The following is a 22,986-nucleotide window of genomic DNA, read 5'->3' on the forward strand; positions in this document are numbered from 1 at the left end:
GCTAGTGCCTTTCCAGGGGCCACCAGGGAATGTTTGGGCCGTACTCAACTATTCCCCTGTGGTCCATCGGGAAGGCCTGCTGCCTTCACAGCACTTCTGGTGCCACCTGACCTCTTCCTCCACTCTGCTGCCTTGGTGCTTACCTGTGGCTTTTGGCTGCTCCACACAGTCTGAGGCAGCAACATGGGATTTGGGAAACGTTTTGAGGCATGGTCGGGCTGTGTGCCTCGGCTCTGCCTGTGGTCACTGCTGCTGTGTTCCCAAACTGGTAGCTCCCTATATAGCCAGCTTGTGTGCCTGCATGCACCTGTACGCGATGCATAATTAATTGGTACAAATGGTTGGACTAGGTAGGGTGGTGTGTATGTTTTGAGTATCTGCTGGGCCCTGGCTTGCTGGAGCACTGAGTTTGTTCCAAAGTTGACTGGGAGCTGCTGATGAAGTAGGGCTGAGTAACTGAATGCTGCGTGAGAACCAAGTGCTGCCTGGCTACCAGATGCCAGGCTGACCTTCTGAAAGACCTTCTCTGCTTCTCCTTGACTCTGTCATTGTGAAAGGTGCTGGGAACAATAGCTGACTACCATTTTTCCCCCCCTTTTGTTCCTAGATGGGGATGGTCGGAGACTCAAAGGAGCCATCCAAAGGAGCACAGAAACTGGGCTGGCGGTTGAAATGCCCAGCCGGACCGTCCGTCAGGCCAGCCATGAGTCCATTGAGGACAGCATGAACAGCTATGGATCAGAGGGAAAGTAAGTTGCTGAAAGGGAGCTGAGTAATCACTTGTGGGATGCGCTGTTCTTCATGTACCTATTAATTTCCCTCCAGCATGATAGATGATGTGTTTTTCTGACTTGCCTATGCTGCAGGTGTACTGCCCATTCAATTAGAGCAGTTCTCTCTGCCTGCATAGCTGGGACATACTTTAGCTGTTTATATACTTGTTTTAGTGTCCTCATTATTCTGAGCTGAAGCAGATCCCCATTACTTTTAACCACTTTGCCTTTAGAAGAATAATTCAGGGTGAGTAGCTGAGGCTCGTTACTGGTAATAAATTATAAGCCAGTACTTTTTAATGTTGCACAATATTTGTTCACCTCCCCTGTTTCAGAACAGCCCTTTGGTTTGGGGGTAAGTGCTAAGGTGATAAAAAGGATGCAAGTATAAAAATAATCATTCTCATGCCAAAATACATACTTAGAAGCATGCATATACTTTTGGTAATGAATTTTCTTTTGTTTCGTCTGAGTTAAGTGTCCTAAAAAAATGTGTTTTAGAAAAGGCTTTTGACCCCAAGGAAAATTACAACACGCTTTATTGCATTTAGGCTTTATACCAAAATGCAAGGCAGGGGATCCTTAGGCCGGAACTTTGGGGGCCGACTTGTCTCCAGTTCTGGTTTTTCTGTTTCCACTATTTGAAGCCATATATGGAGATTATAATAATTTTATTAAGATGACTATTCATGGGAATGTTTGGAGGTGAAAAACCCCCAGTATTTAAAAAAGGAGGTAATATATACCGTCAGATTCCGTGCTTCTAGGTGTGAGGTGAAAATGTTTGTATACCTAAAATGTTCTCTGTTTTAGCCAGGCACCACACTTGGCATCACTCTGTACACTCTCTCTAGTCCTACGTGATATTCCAAGTACAATGTACTGCTAAAATGCTGGGATAGTCCAAAAACGCTCTCAATTAATGTGATTCTGGTGTTAAATAAGTAACAGGCTGTAAATTAAGAGAGACTTTCTTTAGCGTTAGAAGTAGGCTAATCCTGGAAAGGCATCATAGATCTGTGCTCAAGGTTGGAAATAGTAATGAAGCACAGGCTGCGATAGCAATCTTGTCACTCCAAAGCTGTGATGTACCTTATCTCTTCTGTGAGCTGCTGTCTCCAGGGAAATATTCCTGCTACACCAGCACAGTCCTGTGGCTTGGAGTTCTGTCTCTGCTACGAGATGCAGAGGATTAGTGATTAGGTTCAGTCCCTTGGCAATGTGGGGTAAAAATCTGCTTTCATGCAGAGTAGAATTCTTTCCTTTTTATATTTACATAGCTTATCCTCCTGGGAAGGGATATAATTCTCCGAAAGGTCTGTGTCCTATCATTACATATGCTGGCTTGCTTTGATTGGGCTTTCCTGGAGAGAGAATATTTCTGCCAACAGAATATTGCACCCATACAAGTACTGTTTTACCCTGAAGGCCAGCAGCATGTAGCTATCAGCTCAACAAAGGAAGACAAATCCTGTCTTGCAATCCAAATTGTCTATATTAGAACAAGTCTTAACATTTGGTATTCCAATCTTGAACGCTGCCAGAACATCCTTGCCAGCCCCTCTGCCAGGGATGGGGCGGTTTCTCCTCTTACTTCTCTGAAAAGCGTGATTAAGTGGTTCCTGGATGCTTTGTTCTTAGGTGGGATAATTGATGTCTTCTGGAAAGCCAGTGGGAATTGCAGCTATCTGTCTGAGCCACAATTGATAAGCAAACAGGGCGAAGTGTACAAAGAGCTAAGAGGGCTCTATTCTCTTGAAACATGGTGAGAGAGGAGTTTCTCTGCGCTCTACTCCTGCAGCAAAGAAAGCAATTGTTGGGGGAATAGCTTTGAGGGACAGAAATGTATTCTCCTAAATCAGATTTCTCTTGACCTCTCTCATTTGCTGTAGCTGTGTTCCCAGGGAGGCAAAATGAAGATCCATATGACTGTGTTAGCTGTGGCAAGTTTATTTTCTTTTTTAATGCTAGATTTCTGACTGATGCAGATACTCCTAGGTCAGAGACAGTTTTCACCAGTAACTGCCAAAACCCTGGTTTTCAGCAAGATGAGGTTGCCCTAGTTCTCCCTACCCATGCATCTCTTTGGTACGTTCACACAGGGAAGAAAATGGATTCAAAGCCTCATCTTCCAAGAGGGCTTATTTCTCAACTTTTGTATGTTTTTATAAACCTTTTCAATTTAAGAACTAAAAGGACAACTTCCAAAGGCAGCACACTGAAACGATCAAAGATTTGGTGAAACTTTGTTGCAGAAGGCCTAAACACCTGCTCTCAGACATACAGAGGTGCTTTTGAGAAGTGATGCCATTTGACTGCTTTCATGTTGGTGGCAGCGAGCTACAACTGCTCTGTGCCAGCGCAAAGTATCGCGAAGAATTTTCTGTAGTGTGTGATTTTGAGCAATGCTGCTTTTTCTCTGAGTACCAGAGTGCATGAAATCCACTTTTTTTTTTTTTTATGGAGACGCTTACTACAGGATGTACTTGCCCTCAGATATGTTAGGCCCTCCTTCAACAAAATATTCCCTTTAGGGTTTTACCTAAAGGTGAAGTATACTGAAGATTAGCTGTTCTTTAAATTCCAGCTCCTGGAGTTTAAGCTCATACAGCATGCCAGTAAATGCTGACAGTATCAACACGCTGCTTCATTTAGTTTTTTGCCATACGAAAAGTCCCCCAGCCATATTACTCAGCTTTTATACTGCACAGTGGTTGTGCACTCGTGTAGCAAATTTATATAATAAAACTCAATGTGAGACTTTATAGAAGGGAAAGACGATATTTATTCTAAACAAAACTGTTTTCAGTCACTTGTGCTTCTAGGTTTCACTCGCTTGTGCTCTCACCGCCCCTGCAGGCGCCAAGCCTTGTGCATCCAGGTGCTGTAGGCAGGCTCCGTTGTGTGCTGCAGGGAGGACCAGGGACACCATCCGTCAGGCCCTCACTGTGTCTTCTGAGTTGTTCTTCACAACAAACCGGCTCTTGGGCTAGTTTTTTGATGCTTTCTCGGGCTTGCCTGTTATTACGGTGTAATCTTTCACCTTGAGGTCTTGCTCTTTTTGATCTCTATGGATCTTAAGCAGTGCTGCTACCTTTTTGTTCCCTTGTTTGTGGGCTCTTCGTGGCTGCAGTGTGCTTTCAGACAGGCTGTGGATGCGATATGCTCTCTAACCTTGTTGTTGGTCCTCCTGTTGTCAGAGGGCAGGTCTGCTGCTGACGGGTTGGTTGTGCTTTCTCACAAACAGATGTTTCCATTCATAATTCACCCAGACCAGTCTTAGCACTGGTTACAAATCTCTACAGCAGTATTTTCTTCTATGTATGTACTTTAAAAGCTGCATGAGAGAACAGTTACCCACTGTAGCAAGTGCCTACCAGGTAGTCCCAGGACACCCAAGATTAGTGCAAGGATAAAATTCTGGATATTGCAATAACTCACAAACAAACTCCAGAGATTCAACAGAGATCTCCAGCTCCATCCTGGCTCTTGCACAACATAATCTTGTTTTGGCTGAGTTTTGCTGCAGCTGCACGAGACCGTGTACAACATTCAGAAAGCAATAGATTCTGGACTTGTGTGTAACTTGTTCCTGCCAATGACTTTTCTTTCTGAAAACGCAGCAGAAAGACAAAAATGGACCTGGAACAAAAGACCGTTAACTGCCATAGTCCCTAGTAAGTGGTACTCGCCAGGTTTTTTGTTCTTGCTGGCTACTGCTGAGATGGTTAAGTTACGGAGAGCGAATGTGATTTTACCTTAGAAAAGCACAGCAAGTAATGACTAGCGAAGACTTAGAGGATGGTTCTTGTATTAGCTGAGACTATGCTGCCTGTCCAGCAAGGAAGCATCTTGTTAGCCTTATCATCTCTCTTTCCCCACTGTGAGGGCAGCACCAGCCCGAGCCCTGCCTGAAGCCACTGCTGTGTCACAAGGGCTGGAGGCAGAATGCAGCCTGGCACATGTGCCGCCAGCACGGGCACCTCGCACCTCTCGGCTTTGTGCTGCCTCGTGCTGTTTCTACAAGTTTCTACCAGTTCTCTCATCTGTGCTGATGTGAACCAGTGCTGGGAAGGAGCTTGGGCTGGGAGAGCTGCCTGCCCTTCTCTGCTTTACTGTGGAGCGATAGCTAAAAGGAAGCTGGAGAAAATACTGTCTTGGCTTGTGACCGTATGGCCACGTAAAAATTCAATTTTCTTCACCAAAAATTGTCCTTCATTTGAATTACTCAAATCATCATTTAAGAGTTACCAAAAGACTTGATTCCTAAATGCACCTTGGTATCCAAAGCCAGAGGACTTTTAGACTCTTTCATAGAAAATTATCTTTAGGGCTTTCATTTTATTTGAGTCCTTTTAAAAAAATGTAATGAAATGTGTTGTTAGTACACTTCAGGCTATAAGAAATAAAGGCCTTTTGAGATGGAAACTGGGAAAGGCACAGAGATTGTTTCTGTAATAGATCAAGAAATCAGTCAGCCTGTTCATCTACAGCACATGTTAAACCTGTTAAGCTTGACCAGGGTGACTTGGAAGGGATGTGACCTTGAGAGCTGCAGTTACAGCAGTAAATACAGTGAATCCCACCTTCGGCAACCTCTTGGGAACAGGCAAAATTGCTCTCTGAAGGCAGGTAGCTATCTTTTATTCAGCGCATCTGAGATGACTAGCGATTGCTAAAAATGGAGTTAGCCTGGTAAGTTGGGGAAGGGAATGGAGGAGGTCTTTGTACGAAATGCACTGCGTGGTTTTTATAGCACCATTTAGGTGGCAGGATTCATACAGCAGAAGGAATCGGATACGCGAGTAGAGCACAGTGTGTTACAGCACATAAGATGGCACATCAGAGTGCTAAAAACATTGCAGAAAGTGGAGTGGCCAGGAGAGAAGCTGAGTTTGTTGAGAGACAGAAATGGGGATATTGCCTGGCAGAGGAGAGGTGTGGGGTTACCTTGGGTTTGGGTCCTGCAGGGATAGATGCTCATAGAAAACCTTTCCAGCCAATGTGAAGGCTCCTGCAGCATTCACATCAACTTTGACAGGGTAAGGGGCTGTGTGCCCAGTCCCCTGACTATGTAGTCAGGTGTGTGTTGTATTAGTAATTCCTCATGTGCACCATAAATACTTTAAAGATGGGGGCAATGGTTGTTAAATTAACCAGTTCTGCCTTCCTCCTTAGCTGACAGATACCTACTTGGCTTCTGTGTGTAAGATGCGATTTAAAAGACCTTAACATGCAATATGGATGAGCGTGATTGTTACTGCTGCCTGAAATTGGAATTCTGATGGGTTTTTTTATGCTCAAATAAAATAACTGTCAAATATGTTATCAATCTCAGAGGAGACTTCCCCCCTCCCCCTTTCTTCTGGATGAAGAAAGTATGTGTTGCTGTCCCTGTTTTTTTAAAGATAGAGCTGGAGAACTTAGGTAGGTGTTAGATGCAGACATACAGCAAATTTATTAGTTCAGCTGTGCAAGTCAAACTGTTCAGTTGCATGGCTGTGTGTAGGCAACTTGCTTGTTAACTGCAACTTTCTGTCATAAGTGGACTAAAAAAAAAAAAAAGTCGTCTTTTAGGAAATATTTACAAGAACAGAACAATAATTTCTGAGCCCTGAGCCCAAACACACCTCATGTACACACCGGACGCGGTGGAGCACCTCTTTAAAAGCGTATTGCTTCTAAAGACTTGATAGCAAATAGGCGGCTGTGTGGATAGTGTGAATAAATCCATGAAAAGCACAAGACAAAATGTTATCTTCTGAAAATAGCTGTTCTCTGGGTGTGCTGGGGGGTGGCTGCGTGGAAGCTGCCTGGCTTCACCAGCACCCACCTGGCCGAACCCACAGCGGTGGAGCAGCGCGGCTCGGCAGAGGGCAAGATGTGCAGGTGTAATAGGGCGGCAGGAATGGGGATTTGGTCCAAGGGGGAGGACAAAGTCTTCTCGAAATACCCCTCCCCTTGACAGAGCTCTTCAATAAAAGGGTGTTACACCCCGCCTGTGAAGGGAGCAGGAGGTGAATACCTCACCCTACATATCTTCTGCACAGATATAGCAGGCAGTGTGTGGCCGTTACAGATTGGTACAGTCGAGACCAGTCCCAAAGTCTTGTAAGATAGAATTGAGAAGTACTGTAGCAAGGGCAAAAGAAAGGGAACATGCTGGTCTGTGCTTTGAACTGGTAATACTTGAATTGTGTTTGAGGTCTGATGTGCAAAGAGGAAGGGCTGGAGAAAGATGTGGAAGGAAAAAGTAAAGCCAAGCACAGGAATAAATTATCTAAGGAGGGTTTTTAAGAATAGGTTAGGCAGTTGTCATGAATGATGTAAATAAGACTGCTCTGGCCTTGGGACCTGGGTGTGAACCGAGTTACCTGTGGAGATGGGTTCTTACCGTATTTTCTGTAAGTTTTGCAAGGTTTTGACAAGCCGATTCTGCAGATGCTTGCAACAGCATAATGGTATACCTGGCATACAGAGTCCCAGAAGCAATTTAAAAATAGATTTAGAAAAGAGGTCAGATAAACTCCGCATGGACAGGAAAAGAAATTAATGATACATTTTCCCTAAATGTGTCTGTGCTGTGACACACTCTGCATGCTAATGCGCCGCAGACGTTGGGAGGGGGTGTGGAAGAGGCTGAGCAGAGCCACATATGCGGTATGAGAGGGATCGGCACAGGTGCTCTGAATTTTCTTTATACCATTTCATATTGAAATCAGCACTGTCCATCTAAGCATTCAGATCTTGGGCAGTTTACAAGGAAACATTGAAAAGCTAGTTCTCCGTCCTAATACGTGTGAAGAGCAGCAGCCTTGCTGTGAGGGAACCGGCTGCGTGATGCTTTGCACGTGGAGAGGAAGGGCACGGATCTTTGCAAGAGGTGTGTCAGGGAGTGCTGCTAGCTTGAAAGAGTAGGGAAGCAAGCAGCTGGCAAAGAGCCTGTAAGCCACTCTTAAATTACACCACAGAGGACAGAGTTCATATGCCCTGACCTATAGCGTGCAACGCAGGAGCACAGTCTTCAGAGACTGCTGCACAGATTTCCTAAATAATCAGGATTATGAATGTTGTGTTTAAAAGAAGAACATCTAGGCAATCTCAGCCCCAGTTTAAGGGCAGGGTTCCTAAGACTGAGCGAACACGCAGTTTTATTCTGCAAAAGAAAGAAATCGTTGATGCTGTCACATGAAGTCAGGAATGGTAATGAGGACCATGTTCTGCCTGGGGATTCATCCGGGCAGCGCTGGCAGCTGCGGGCCGGGCTGAGGGCTCTGCCTGCCAGCTGCAGCCTCGCAGCCCCGGCTCTGCGTGGGCTTGTCTCCCTCTCGCGGGTGTCCAAACGACTGCAGAAGAGCCGCTGTCCCCCGCTCTCCCGAGGTGTGCCCATGCTGCCATGCCTTCAGCAGCGCGTGGAGGCCTCTCTGCTGGCTGGCTGCAGTGCCAGGGACGGCTTGGGCTGACAAATGGGTGTTTTATCCATGTGTCTGAAATGGGGTTTGCAGCCTGTGTTGAGCCTTGGGGTGGAGCGCCTGTGCAAACGAAACTACTGTTCCTGGGGGGTTCTGCTGGTGCTGCTCCACACTGGTGAGCTTGGAGAGCCCGGGGTCGATAGTACCCAGTGTCATCCTGCTGCTGCCTCCTTACCTACAGCCCAGGGCAGTGGTCTGCAGGTCTGCTGGCAGAATGTCCTTCATTTGTCCTTGATGCCCTGGAGGTGTCGCTGACCTCTCCGTGCCTTCAAGTCAGTAATGGAGTCGCATTCGACTTGCAACGAATCCCGCAGCAAACCCCATAATCTTTAACTTCATTAAAATCATTCTCATTCAGCTGTGGCAAAGCAGAGCCCATGAATCATGATTAGCAAAAGCAGAGGGCCAGAGAAGAGATAATTAATTTCTTTTTCCTGTTCAAAAGGCTGTGCTGCCCTCACTCAGCGGAGGATTTGTGCCCTTTAGACAAAAGGATGACAAGTGTCACCTGTTAATCCTCCCTGTGTGTGGCTGTTTGTCAGCACGAGATGGCCCTGCTGCAGCCTCGCTCCCCGGGGCCCTGCTGGTTATGACAGTTGCTATTTGCAAGTCAGCTGCGAAATGCCCCCTCTTTATTCCTCCAGCTATTTTTAGCAGTTTTTTTCAGATTGCAATTAAAAAAAAAAACAAAAAACCACAAACATATCTGGTATTTGTGATAACCAGGTTGTAGCGATTTCTCCCCTTAAGGGAGAGGCATGTTCGATGATGAGAGGGGAAGGGCTTTCCAGAGTCACTCCAGTGTGTATGAAAGCCATCTGCTGGCTGTCTCCCAGGGTGGAGCTGCCACCGTCACCTGCAGCAGATCCCTTCGGGAGCATGTCTCCCTGCCAGCACATCTAGCGTGTGGTGGTTCAGCTGGAGGACTGGCTGCTGAATCAAGGGTAGGTGAGAAACGGCTCAGTTTCTTCAGAGGTCATGCAGGAAAAGTCTGCTGAGCATGCAGAGTGGCAGGGGAGGACTCTTGGGAGCACCAGGGTTGCAATTAAAGAGCTGGAAGAAGTCACAGTGGTCCCTGGAGCTCTTTTCCTCCCTGCTTCAGCTGCAGGAAAAGCAAGCGAGTGAATGGGTAAGGTCTATCCCATTGATCTCAGAATCACACTGTACGCAGCCCCCTCACCTCGGCATCCCAGCTCCTCTCTGAGCACTTGACAGACAGAGCTCACTGAGCTGTATTTGAGCATCCTAAATTTAGCCGATGCAGCTAAATGGTTCCTGCTGTTTTTAATTCACATTCGTACTAAATTTCTGCAGTTTTATTTTCCCCTTCCCTCTCCTCTCAAGGGAGAAGCAATGACTTTCTTGGAGGTAGCTTATGATTTTTCCAGACAGAAATTGTTTCCATTCCAGGGTTATTGGCAATATCCAAATATATGTCCAGGAATCGGTCAAAGCCAAGGAGCCTGATTTAGAGCTGCTGCTTCTAATGTCTAATAAAGCAGCACTGCAAAAGGTCAACCTCTGTGCAACATAGCAGCCAGTCCCACCAGCTAATGGCATAATCTATTAAAGAATTAATTCCCTATGTCTTCGCTTTCCAGTCAAATATAACAACGGGGAACATTAACTGCCTAACCTAATATTGAGTTTCATACAGTGCTAGTAAACCTATTAACTGAGGCTGTTAGCCAAACTGCCGGAGTCTTGACCTTGGCCTGAGTGTTTAAGCGGGCTTTTGGCATTCCTTTTGAGATCAGCCTCGGTGCTACAAAGCAGCAGCAGATTCACTCCAGCAGCAGCTTGACTGCTCTCCTTGCGAGGGTCCGCGCTTGCGGCACAGCCCTGGTGTCCCTGCAGCACCGTCCTGCCCTCCTGCTGTCATTTGTGCTGAGGAGCATTCATTCTTTCAAGGTCATCCCAAGTGCTTGGACTTGTGAATCTGTGTGGAGATGACAGCAATGTTTAGCTTTGCTGCAGACACTTCTAGTTGCCATTCATTTACCTTTAGCCCAACAGCCCTTGTTCTTGTGCTTTTTAATGCTGTTCTTCGTGCTCTCCTGCTGTTTTGCTTTGGATCGTTGATGTAGGCTGCAGCATCGGCTGCTCCATTAGCAGGTGCTTTTATTTTCTCCTGAGCTGCCCTAGCTGCTGGGCAGAGCCTTTGCTAGCAGCGTTGTCCAAAGGAGGGGTAAGGAGGTGTGTGAGAGCACGGGGTGGTTTCTCTCCACGCACGGATCAGATACTTTGCATCAGCCTTTGACATGACTGTCTGCCCAGCAGGTAAGAGGAAATGGTTTCCTGGACAGGGTTTTTTGGAGTATTTTGAGCCCTCAAGGGCCAGAAGGGTCTCACTCTTCTGTCCTGCAGCAAGCAGAGTTCTGCGAGTGGTCTTCTCCCAGCTTTGTGTCCCAATGCAGTAATGTGGCTGGACTTCACCCCGGAGAGGGATTGCTTCAAGACCTGCTTCTGGGTGTGCTGTGAGCTCTCGCAGCGCTAGGCTTTGCTCCGTCCTGGATTTCCCCTCTGCTTTCCTGGTCCTCAGCGTCTTTTAATGAGCCTAAGCATCTGTTTTGCGCACAGCAGTGAACATTCCCCTGAACAGTTGTGAGTTGCCTTGCCAGCTTGTTATTTACGTGCTTGTTCAGGTCACATACTCCCCAGGGTAGGAGTGAGACCCAAGCTTGGCCCATTTATCTTCCACGAGTTGAGGAAAATAAAGAAAACATTTACCTTCTGACTGATGGTCCATTATGTCTTTCTCTGTCAGGTCTCCTTTTGCTTGAACTATTTTGGGTTCTGTAAGCACTACTTTTCATCCTTTTTTGACTCTGTGGGCAGCTCAAAATGCCTGAGCCAGCAGGCTCAAGGAGTCTCGCTGGTCCTTGTGTGCACCAGGACTCAGTTCTTCCCTCCTTGTATGGGCAAATCATGAGCCTGATAAAGCCTGTCTGGCTCCGGGCTCCCCTGCTCTCCCCATCACACGTCCCTGTCCCTGTAGATTTACCAGTCCTGGGGACATCACTCTGTCTGTGCGCAGTCTATCAGCAGGAGCCTGGCTACAAATCCAGCATCTCTGCCCTGGTCCTGTGCTCAGGGTGCTGCTCCCCAGAGAGGGCTGCCCCAGCAGGCACCCGCTGGGTGGTGGGGCAGGAGGCGCCTGTCCAGAGGGAGCAGAGTGCAGCCCGGGCTGCCTCTGTCCCCAGTGTGGATGGTGGCACTAGGGATGCACTTAGCGCCCCTGCAGAGTTCGTGATACTGAAAACCCAAGAAAAATCTTAAGCTTTCTCTGCAATTAATGCTAATTATAAACCCTGCTGTTTCTATAGTATCTCAAAATATCACACGGAGTGTTTGTGCAAACAGCGGATGCAGGGTGAAAAAACACCGAACTGCAGAAAATCCAGCCGGTGCAGAGTTCCTCCCCCCCCCCAGCCTGTCTTCCAGGACACCAAGACACCCTCCTCCCTTTCCACAAGGGTGACACTTGTGAAGAGCTCAAGGGCAGGTTTTTCCCTGCTGATGGCTCAGCAGCTCCCTTGTAGCAGTGATAACCAGGTTTCTCAGAGAGCCAGGTCGGTGCAGAGGGAGGGTGCGGTGCTCCGTGGAAGTGTGGCCATCTCGCTTAGTGCCCCAGTCACGGTGAGCTGAGCCACCCCCTGAACCGGTCCTGAGGATATGTCCTAGTGACATGTCCTCTTAGTCTCTAGTCTCGTGCACAGCAAGATGCTGAGGGGTGTGTGCGGGCTTCCTCATCTGAATAAATAAATATTCCTGTGGGGCTGAGAGAAGGTCTGCAAATAGCTAATGAGAGCTGAAATTAACACTTCTTTGGCTGAATAGGGTGGGTTTTTTTAAAAACACTTCTTTTTTTAATGTCTTTCAAATGTAACTGGCTTTGCAGTGGGGGATCAATGAATCTTTGTGGCTGACTCAAGTTGCGTGAGCGCCCGCGGTTCCCAGCCCACCCCGCAGGCAGGCTCCTCTGCGGCTTCACTTGCGCTGAACGTGCAGCCTCCTCACTGCAACCCTTCTAAGAAACAAATCTGGGGAAGCAGGGAGCTGTGTCATTACATGGGTAATTGTCCCCCTCCAAGGATTTTTGGAAAGGTGTAGGAGGTTCGTAACTGTGCCTGACTGACGTGCAGCAGGTTCCCTGGAGGCAGAGAGCAAAACCGGCGCGGTAGCATGGGTACCCCGGCGTAAAGCTCGTAATGGGTGTTTCATGGTTTAGCAGATGCCTGCAGGACAAACATAGGTGCCAAATGGTGGCCTCAAGCCTCCTCCTTGCCACTTGCGGCATGTTTTTGCGCAACCTCTGAAACAGCTGCATAAATCAGGATACCACTGTATAAATCTTGGTTTGTATCAGTGTACCCCAAGGTTTGACCCTTTTGCATTGCTTCACCTGTGTCCACAGGCAGTGACCTGCATGTAGCCATGCCATAGATCAGCCTCAGGTGCCTGGTGATTAGATTTGGATGCTCGGTCCCCCCAGCAGGTTTTGTTTCACTGCAGTAACTGCAGCAGAAGTTTTGCTGGTGTTTGAGGGTATTGTCTCTTTAGCCTTGCACCAGCGTTCAGGTGCTCTTCATGATTGCTTCAGGCCCAGTCACAGAAACAGGTATGAAGACCGCACAGTGGATGTGGTGGATGCTTCTGGTGTTGGGTGGTAGGAAATGGGGCCCTCTGGTCAAAAAGGAGATGCATCGCCTTGGATGTGTGTGATAAATAAATAGCAAACTGAGTCCCAAGGGGACGGATGCTAGCACCCGTCATCTCACTTTTAATTACTGCTCTAGATGCTTTGCTTTGTCCCCATAAATGAAGATTGGGAAGGGACAGCTACCAAGAGACATCCCATAAACTATGCTGGGAAGATTATAACACTACCTGGAAAACGTTACAGGCTGCGTATGAGCCTGAAAAGACAGAGATTTTCCTTACAGACAATTAGTTATAGTTAAACAAGTATCAAGCAACTGGTGCCTGTAATCATTACTGTGTTGGTTGGGTTTTTTTCTGTGGGGAAAGGGATTTTTAAATGGATTCCATGTAACTAAACTGCTTGGGAATCAGTGAGTTTTGCAAAGCAAAAAGGCTTCTGTTGATGTTGTTCATTTCAAAGATATATTAACATCTGGTTCTTTAGTTACTGGGTTGCTTTAAAATGCAAATTAACAACTTGCCAAAATCAATTTCTTTTGCAGCTTGAATTTCAGTGGAGTCCATCTGGCATCAGCTGGGCAGTTCAGTGACTTCCTGGGGAGCATGGGACCCGCACAATTTGTTGGGCGTCAGACCTTGGCCACCACCTCGATGGGTAAGGAACACAAAATGTTAGGTGCCTTTAGTTTAACCTTGAACAGGCAGCTTGTACAAGCCCTAACAATGCGTCCAGCGTGTGCTGATTTACTGTTCTCCCGCTCCATTTCTCTGTTAAATCAAGTAAGCTTGGCTGAAAGGTTTTGCTGATTGCTGCAAATGCGGCGTTCATAGGAGAGCACCAGCTTTGTGCTTTTCTCTGTGAGATCTGAAAGGCACAGACGAAGTAAAACGCAGCTGAAATCTTGAAAATGCATTGCGTGCATCTTCCTGTTTTTCTTGCTCTCTAAGGCCCACTGGGCTCTGTAAAGATTTTCTTATGTCCACCGTAATTGCATTTTCCAAAGCAGCCTGCAGTTCTAGGTGCTTCAGTTTGGGAGAGATGAGAGGCTAGCTGCCGCTGAAGAGTATGAGGCTGAGTCACCAAAGCCACCACGTTAGAGGGCCGGCGGTAGAGCTTGCTTTTGAAAATGTGGGCTTGAATCACTGTAGAGCTGCTCCAGAGTAACGCAGGAGGAGATCAGGCACTCGGGACCTACAGTTTGTTATAGCTCTAGCAGGTGTGACATGAAGACAGTTTTTTTTAAAACATTTTAGTAACCCACAGAGGTATTGTTTTGAATGTCTTCTCTTTTGATGCTTTGGTTTAGGGGATGTGGAAATTGGCTTGCAAGAGCGAAATGGGCAGCTAGAAGTGGATATCATTCAGGCTCGAGGACTGACACCAAAACCCGGCTCCAAAACTCTGCCAGGTAGTATGCTTTGACTTCCTAAAGTAATTCACCGAGCCCCAGCCTCCTGCGATGCTTGCTGATAGGAGAAATTTTAATTCTGCTTGGCTTCTGCAGGAATAAGCACCCTGTATGCAGTATTGAAAATAAGTCTGGTTGAGCAAATCTTTTCACTGTTGTAAATGCCTTCTTTAGAAATACCTGAGACGTGGTACTCTGTCTTTTCTAAAGTGAGCATGAAGATTTTTTTCATATTTGACCATATTTATTTTTTCCAGCTGCTTACATCAAAGCTTACCTGCTAGAGAATGGCGTGTGCATTGCGAAAAAGAAGACAAAAGTGGCTCGCAAATCATTAGACCCTTTGTACAATCAGGTGTTACTGTTTGCTGAGAGCCCGCAGGGCAAAGTATTACAGGTAAGATGAGCAAGTCTCAAGTCTGCCCATCTCTCTTTTCCATCTCTGCTGGAAGATATTAAGTCTGGCAAGAGATCTGGATAATTAACATAGATGAGGAAAAGCCAATGCTTTCATTGAACCAATCGATGATCTGAATGTAACAAATGGAAAGAAAAACCTTTTTTCATACTCAAACATTGTTATTTGACACCCTGCCAGGTAACATGAGTGCCTACCAGGAAAAGATTGATTTTTATTTTTTTAATTCTTTTTGTCCCCACCCAGTTAGGAGATAGGTAGTACCTATAGATGCTGAACAATCTTGCAGCATAGGTTATCTTCTGCGTTTATACATATTCAGAGCACTCTGTGTTGGCCATCACCCAATCCTGCCTTTTTCTGCCTCTTCTTTTACTGCCATATATTTTCTGCCATGCTCATATTTTCAATTCTGCACCTATGTTTCCAGAGCAAAGAGTGATTTGCATTGTTAATCCATACCTAAATCATTTCCATCCAGTAAAGCCTGGCTAAAATCCACTGGTAATACTGATGTAATTAATCTGCAAGTTTCAATTGCTTACCTCCACTGGCACATGAATTGCTAGCTAACCTGCTGGATCCTTCTCATTAGTGAGCTCTTCCTCATTTACCTTAATTAGAAGCCTTTTGCCCTGTTGCAACGGGACTGCCTATTTTTGACTGAAACGGGGTGAGACCTGGCTTGGTCTGCTTTTGCCTTGCGTGGGTTTCCTTACCTGCTGCCTTGCTGCCAGGAAGGCACTTATTCCAGGAGAATAAAATGAGGAGCTTGGCTCTCTGCCAGTGGCAGTGCCACCAGACCAACTTTCTGCAGTGGCTTGCTCCATCTAATGCTGACCTAGAGCATTAATTTTTGTCTTTTAATTGACATTTGTCAATAATGTTCTGGTTATTTGGAGCCTAGGGAAAGAAACTGTCAGGATTAGCTGGAGATCACTAGTCACCGTCATAACCCATCGTACTCATGCTCTCCTCTTCAGAACACGGACTCGCTCTGGAGTCAGTCGTCACCTTTGTCTTGAGACGCGTAGGGCCACTTGGTCACGTGCAGATCTCCAGCATGCCTAAGCCCATGACCCTCACTACATCTGTTGTTCCACCCACTGGTCTCCATCGTGTCGTAAGTGTGATTCAGCTTTCCCTGCTCGTCTGCCAGCTCTCTTTCATTAGACCTTCCTCTGCATCCACAAGCCTTTCTCGGCAAGTCTGTTCTGCTTCCCCTGCATGCCACTCCATGTGTGCCCCTTGCGTCACCGGTCCCGCTTGCCAGCGCTCAGCTCCTGCCCTTTCTCCAGGTGAGTAGCCGTGCCTCGTCTCCATCTGCCCTGTGTCACGAGCTCCGAGTGCAGAAGCTAAGACATCCTCTTTTCCTCAAACTTGGCTTTTGACACAAACTGTTGCCCCCCTGTTTTTTCTTTGTTTATTTTTCCTGCCCTTTTCCCCCCAGGCCACCTTTTGTTGTGTCCAAGGCCTATTACTGTGCCAGGACCAGGTTTTACCTGCAGGTGTTGGAGCTGCAGCTCCAAGGATGCTTTGTGCACATGCTGTCCCTGCCCAGGAGGTAGAACAGCAGAATGGTGTCTCACCCATGTTGTGATTCACCTCTTTTCCATGAGGGGGGGGGGGGGGGGGGGGAAGTCTGATAACATTAGAATTTGTAAAACTGTGCTTAAAACAACCACAAACCAGCAGCCAGAGCTTCGCTTCACCTTTTGGCAGTGTAAACCTTTCTGCTCTTCTCGGACTGTAGTACAGCCCTGGGAAGGTGAATGAACAGAAAGAAGGATTGATCAGACTCGTGCTCCCAAGCAGATGTGCAAGTTGGAGGATTAACTGTGCTCCCCCCTCTTGTTCCTAAGGTGATAGTCTGGGGAAACTATGGACGCATGGAGCGCAAGCACTTCATGGGAGTCGCCAGGGTCCTCCTGGAAGAACTGGATTTGTCAACTTTAGCAATCGGATGGTACAAGCTTTTCCCAACCTCCTCGATGGTAGATCCCACTACAGGCCCGCTCCTGCGTCAGTCCTCACAGCTTTCCCTGGAGAGCACAGTGGGACCCTGCTGTGACAGGTCTTAGTGAGTAAGGAAGGGGGAACTGCTTTTGTTTTTTAAACATGCTGTCAAGGTTTTGTTTGCTGGAACTCTGACCTCAAGCGCAATGCATGTTCAATCAGTTCTTGTGGAGCTGGAAGAGGAGGAAAAACCAGTGACCTTAGACAGAAGACGAGGGGGAGGGCGCTGTGCCCTCTCCGTCCAAGGAGGAGGTGCCGTGGGGCATGAGTCCTAGTTGTCAAATTAGACATACACCTCTTGTTTCACTTCTCTCGCTGTCATTCTTGGACCCTTGTTTCATGATCAGTATCAACCCTGGAAAGTTGCAGCATTTGAAAGAATTTGAGGGGAGTAAGGAAGGAATTTTTCTTAACTGTGTGTCTTAGAAATTTCTAATACGGATTCTTTCACGAGAAAGTACCTGAAATTCAGAGGCCGATATCTGACCTAAAAAGAGCAGGAACAGAAAGTTGAAGAGAAGCGTTAGGTTTTTCATAAGGTCTTCCTTCTTGAAAGGAAGAAAAAGAAAGAAACCTGCAGCTCTGTCTTTAGAATCAGTTCCCTATCACTGAGTCATGTTAACTGTAACGCTGTCGTTGCTGTGTTTTCAAACTGTGCCAAATTACCAGCAAGTGTCTTTACTGCATTACTTGTCTAACACTGCTGATGAAGCGTACTTGGTGGGAGAATAAGTAGCGCCTACTTAGACCAGACAGTTTGAATGAAGTTCGAGTTTAGCAGACTAATTAACTGCAATTTTGCTCAGAAAAAAAAAGAAAAAAGTACTAGAAGAGGGAGCTGAACATCAGACTTGCAGCTTGAGATATGTTTTGTACTGTCAGATACAATGTTCTGCAATTTACTGACTCCCTTACTTGTTGCCGTGCATCCTTTAGTCACGATGTCTTCTATCTCCTGCTTTTCTTCCATCTCCTTTGTACTGGTACATATCTGCTGGAGATGCTGCCCTTCCCGTTGTGCTGTGGACTGACCTGAAACAGGACTGTTTTATTCTGCCATGGGAAAGGAGATTGAGGTTTCTGGGGGTGCAGAAGAAAGAAACCTCAGTTTGTCATCTGACAAGAAGGTGCTGGCGAGCATGTAACCTTCCTTACGGAGAGGGAGGTGCGTTAGGCAGTCTCGGTAGTACACAAACGTTGTCCGGCGTCCTGCAAGAGGACATGCAATCCCCAGAGTATGGAGAGGTAGCGGGTGAGGAATCTGAAGACGCAGTGGTCACAGCATGTATATTTTGTTAATTAAAGTGCAACACTAACTGTAACCAAGTCTTGTAGGTTAAACCAGTAAAGCACATTCTCTGAGCTGCTGAGCTGCAGCAGCTGTTGTCAGCAGAGTCACGTGCTGGAGTAAGTGCGCTAGATCGTCAGACAATTAAAATCTTATTATCCAAAATAACAGAGAGTCTCCAAAGATTTTCTGTTGATAGGCCTGTTTTGGCTAAGTTTTGTCTTAGTTCCTAATGAGGGTTTGATGACTGCCGTCTCAGAATAAGCTTTTGGAGATGTTTTACTTTGTGATTTAAAAGTGAAGGTCCCATGTCATGTTTAGGAATGAGCAGATCCTTGACCTGTCGTAGAGGCATACTGAACATTTATTTCTGCATGTGGACCTCAGCTTTGTTAGAGTAAAAGCATGAGTGTTGAGTGGATGGTAGAAGCAGTTGCTTTTGGTCCTAGCTTGTCTATGGCATTTTAAATTATTTTGAGATAAATTACAGGATAGATGCAAAAATAATAGGCCTTACAATAATCTCTGTAAAAAAAATGATATAAAGGAGAGGGAAGGAGGATAAGGGATGTAGAATGAATAGTTTTTAGAGTCTTCAGTGGCAAAAGCCTCAACATTTCAGATAAATCTCTTAATTTCCTTGATCAAATATGTCTCTGGCCTCTCACTAATTATTTTTTCTAATCGTATTAGAAAAATTCTATATATTAGCTGAAGAAAGTTTGTTGCATGCTGGTCAAACTGTTGTGGCGCTCTCTTTTAATTTTATTTTTTAAAAAAGCACATTTACTGTAATTCAAGTCAGCATCTTTTCCTCTTGGTATGTAGTGAGTACTAGGCAATATTGTACAATATATGTATGAACTAGAATAGATTAGGTAGATTTAGTGGTTTGTAGCACTGGATCTTTTAATAACTATGTCTTTAAAAGGACTGTGGGGAGCTCCAGGTACATGCCAGACCTGGCAGCTGAGTAACAGGGCTTCTGTCTTAAGTTATGCCGAAAACTTTATATTGGTACCTAGTTTGGACATTATCTACCAGTAATAGCTAGTTAATCATGGTTTTCCTGTGTCAAATAAGATGAAGGCAACATTTTTGCAGTCTTTAATGGGGAGTAGGAAACTATATATGCCAAAAATATTCCCCCGGAAAACTTTGTTTAATGGCTGTCTGTTGAAAAGCTCAGTTCCTGTATGCCTGGCAAACGCAATGCGTTTCTATATCCCACCCCTCCAAAAGCTCTGCAAGCTCAGTGATGATCAGTTTAGTTACAACAGGACTACTTAACACTGAGGACTATCTTCCGTATGTTTTTAATCATGTTAAAAGGTCATTGTCAGGGTAAACAGAAAAGTTACAGATCTACTTGTGTTATTTTTGTTAACGTCTCGGATTCTGAAATTTGGAGGCAGTTTTAACAGTCTGCTCCGTCCTGTTTTCTTCTACATTTTTTACGTGGTTGATTGTAGTCCAGTCTTTCTCGCTTTTGTTTCTACTCACTTCCAAGTCCTCTTTCTCCCCAGAAAGCGAACGTTGCAACCCCTGGCTGCCACACACAGCAAAGTCACATGAACTGGCAAGTGCAGATGATTTTTGTAAAGCAGCCTCGCAGGAGGCCTGAGCGTGCCCGCGGGGCACACAGCAAGGCCAGGAGAGCTGCACGGTACCCTGCACTCTAAGTTCTTGTTTCACTCGCGCCTGTGATGCCTGCACTGACCATTGTGTATTACAGTTAAAAAAGAAGTCTTCTAGTTATCCATCAATTTAAAGACTACCAGTTTAGCATCCGAGGCAAGTCTCAGACTTGGAATAGCTTGTTTTTATAAAGCTTAACCTTCTTTTTTCCCTAAAATTTGACTTGCCAGTTTCTGTTTAAGGTGATGTGAAGTGGCAGTTGGGATTGCCAGCGTGGTTGTGTAAAAAGTGGCAGTTTGCTAGAGTGCTGAGAAGCTGAAAACTAATCTTTGGTCCCCTTTACAAGTCTTGACTGAGTTTTTTCCTGTGTCTGAGTCTAGCTGTTAGTTATGTTAAGGAGGGGGAGAGAGAGGAAGAGCAGGAGACTTAATTAAAAATAAAATAAAATAAGGCATCATAGTATTTGGTCTGTGAACGATGATGAGGGATGAGACTGAGGAGAGAGAAATACCTGCGCAGCTCAGGGTTGATTCCCTGTTCCTCATGCATGAAATACTACATTATAATAGCAATGGGAGGATTGCTTGCCAAAAAAAAAATAATGGAGAACTAGTCCCTAAATGTTACTTGCATTACTATTGCCATGGAAAACAGAGAAATCTTGATGCTGAGGGCATCCCTGAGAGCGGAGTGATCTTTCCCCAGTGGGATTCCCCTGCACACAAGGAGAGCAGCCCTGCACATGGCTTTGCCCTCCTTGTGCTCTGAGCAAAAAGCAGCTGTGACCATGGATAGTCCTGGTTTGTTCAGGCAAAAAAATTAATGATTTTTTCCCCCTGGTCTCCTGGTGTTGCTTTCCCTTTGCCCCAACACAGCTGAGATGCCGCAGAGCCAACGCAGGGGCCTCGCTCTGCAGTTCAGTCCGTGGGTCCGCATCCTGCAGGCAAAGCCACGTGGGCAGGCTGGAGCATCCCTTCTGTGCTGCGCGTGGGCGTTTGCGTCCATGGGCAGGGTAAGGGCCAGATGACTTTATTGTTTAGTCAAGTACATCCCTACTTCTTGGCCATGGATTGTTTCAAAGGATATTGCAGAATTATTTGCTTTGAATGAAAATATATATTTATTGTTTCTAGCTATCGGATCCTTTATCAACGTACTGTTCTAAATTTGCAGGTCTTCTGGAGTATGAATATCACAAGTTCCTGTAAAGGAGCTATTTTTAAGATGTTGAGGCAGTTAACAGAATCTCAACCTAAGCATGTTTAGTAATGTTTAGACAGCAAGACAACTTTTTTATGAAACTCATTTTAAGTTAGTTTATTACATGCTGTTGGTAATATTTTAAAACAGGAAAAATATTTTTCTTTAAAAGACAAAATGATGTATGTTTTTTAACAGATAACATAATTTAGTGTTTTCAAAAATGTTTAATGTTCTTGGTATGAAGTTTACTCATTCTTTTGATTTCTATGTTCCTTGTTATATTTTACCAACTTTTTTCCAAAAGAAAAGAGGCATATGTAAATAAACACCAGAAAAGAGTCCTATAAGAAATTCTGTTCAAACTGGCCATAAAATTATTAGTAAATATTTGTTATCGTTCATTAACTCTCAGCTACTATTCAAGCCTTTGTTGAAAGAGTTGATGTTGTATTTTCAAGATGAGAACTACTTAGCTAGTTTTGTCATAATCCTGTACTCTGTATAAAAATCTTTTTATAAAGAAAGTCTAATAGGCTAACAAGCAATAATTTATTCCATTTGGTGTGCACAGATTGTGACTTGCAGGCTGTAGTACATATTGTTGATACAGTTTATAATTGTCTTCAATCTCAATGATGTCACTTTTGAAAAAGATCCATATTAACTTTGATTGTAAAAAACGAAGACTGGGCTGTTGCCTCGTGAGATACATTCATCCTATAGACTTCTCTGTGAGTATATGTGCCCATTGACATGAAATCTCTTAGGTAAAGAATGAAACAGCTGTAGGTGACTTCATACTACAGAGGTTAAAAAATAGTTTCAATGTAAACTTTGTGACTGTTTCAATCTCCCTGTTTTTCTTAGGCTATCTAGTATTTGTAACTCAACGCGAATGGTTCCCACTGCCACTGTAGCCCTGATAAAGCAAAAAAGCCTTTGCACTCTGGGGCCACACGAGTTCTGCCTGACAGCTGCCTATTTTCCTTGAGATACCGGGAGCAAGCTAAAGGGAGGGGATTTTTTTCAGAGCAGCAGATTGAGCTGCCCTTCTTTAAAGGCTTTGTGGGTTATTTTATCCATTTCATAGGTGGTATTTGTCCATTGTGTTAGAAAATTCCACCCAAGGCAGAGAGATTGCACCTTCGCAGAGGATCACGGGGGTCTAACGTGTAAAACGGGAACAGGCTGTTCTGTGCCATTCTCCAGAAGTTAGCTAATGCTGGGCTCATCTCAAGATTTTTCCAAAGTGGCAGGATCAGGATACTGGCTTTTGTCAGCTCTACTGTTGATGCAGTGCGTAAAATAAAACAGCTTCGAAACCGTATCCCAGTTCATTGCCTGTGGATTTCTTGCAGCGTTTCCCATAGGAAAAATCTTTGTGTTGTTCTCGAGATTGCCAGTGCACTGGCCTTGCAGGCAGCAGGTCACTGGCCCAGGGATGCCAGGAGCCCCGGTGAACGATGAAATAATTCACCTTTTTTAGTGAAATGCTTTGAGAAGAAAGAGAGACGTGGAAACGTGAAGTGCCGTCAGTAGAGAAGTCCAGGGCATATTGAGACCTGGGGAGAGCATCTCAAATGAAGTTGTAGCTACCAGATTGGAGCCAAACATTTAGAAAAGAGGACGATCAGTGAAAGCCTTTTCGTGTTTACCCCAGCGCACGCCTGCCAAGGCGTGGATGTTTGTGGATGTCCATACGTGTGCATCTGAATGTACGCAAGCACGCGGTAATGCTTTGGAAAATAACAGGTTCCCTGAGGGAGGCGAAATCCCTCTGAAGAGGCTGGCTGGTTGTGCAGTCGCTTGTATGAGCCCTTTGCCTGCGCAAGACCCAGCAGCCAAGTCCGTGGGACACTGGTGGAACCCAGCATGGCAGAGCCCCACAGCTGCACTGCTGCTGCGCCCTGTGTCTATCTGACGGTCTGCCTGGCTTTCCAGCGTGCGTCTGTGAGTGCAGTAATTCTCCGGGGAGTTTGCAAGTGATTAGGTATTTGCAAAATGTGGCTAACAGGTCTTAAACTCACACTGCCAGACTCCTCTCTGCTCAGTGACCAAGCAGCCATGCGTCCATCCCTGCTCGCAGCCACACAGCCACCCCTAG

General features: G+C 45.7%; 1 protein-coding gene across 1 annotated transcript in view; it reads left to right on the forward strand.

Moving 5' to 3' along the window:
• Positions 1-21,719, forward strand: part of RIMS4 (regulating synaptic membrane exocytosis 4) — a 56,272-nt gene extending 34,553 nt beyond the window's left edge. Inside the window, exons 2-6 of the mRNA XM_056354203.1 lie at positions 608-749; positions 13,453-13,565; positions 14,218-14,319; positions 14,577-14,716; positions 16,600-21,719. Of these exons, the coding sequence (XP_056210178.1) occupies positions 608-749; positions 13,453-13,565; positions 14,218-14,319; positions 14,577-14,716; positions 16,600-16,818 (716 nt within the window). The 3' untranslated portion in view covers positions 16,819-21,719. The remainder of the gene's footprint in view (positions 1-607; positions 750-13,452; positions 13,566-14,217; positions 14,320-14,576; positions 14,717-16,599) is intronic.
• Positions 21,720-22,986: the final 1,267 nt, after the last annotated feature.

This window comes from Falco biarmicus, chromosome 10, assembly GCF_023638135.1.
Source record: "Falco biarmicus isolate bFalBia1 chromosome 10, bFalBia1.pri, whole genome shotgun sequence".
In the NCBI taxonomy this organism is placed as follows: domain Eukaryota; kingdom Metazoa; phylum Chordata; class Aves; order Falconiformes; family Falconidae; genus Falco; species Falco biarmicus.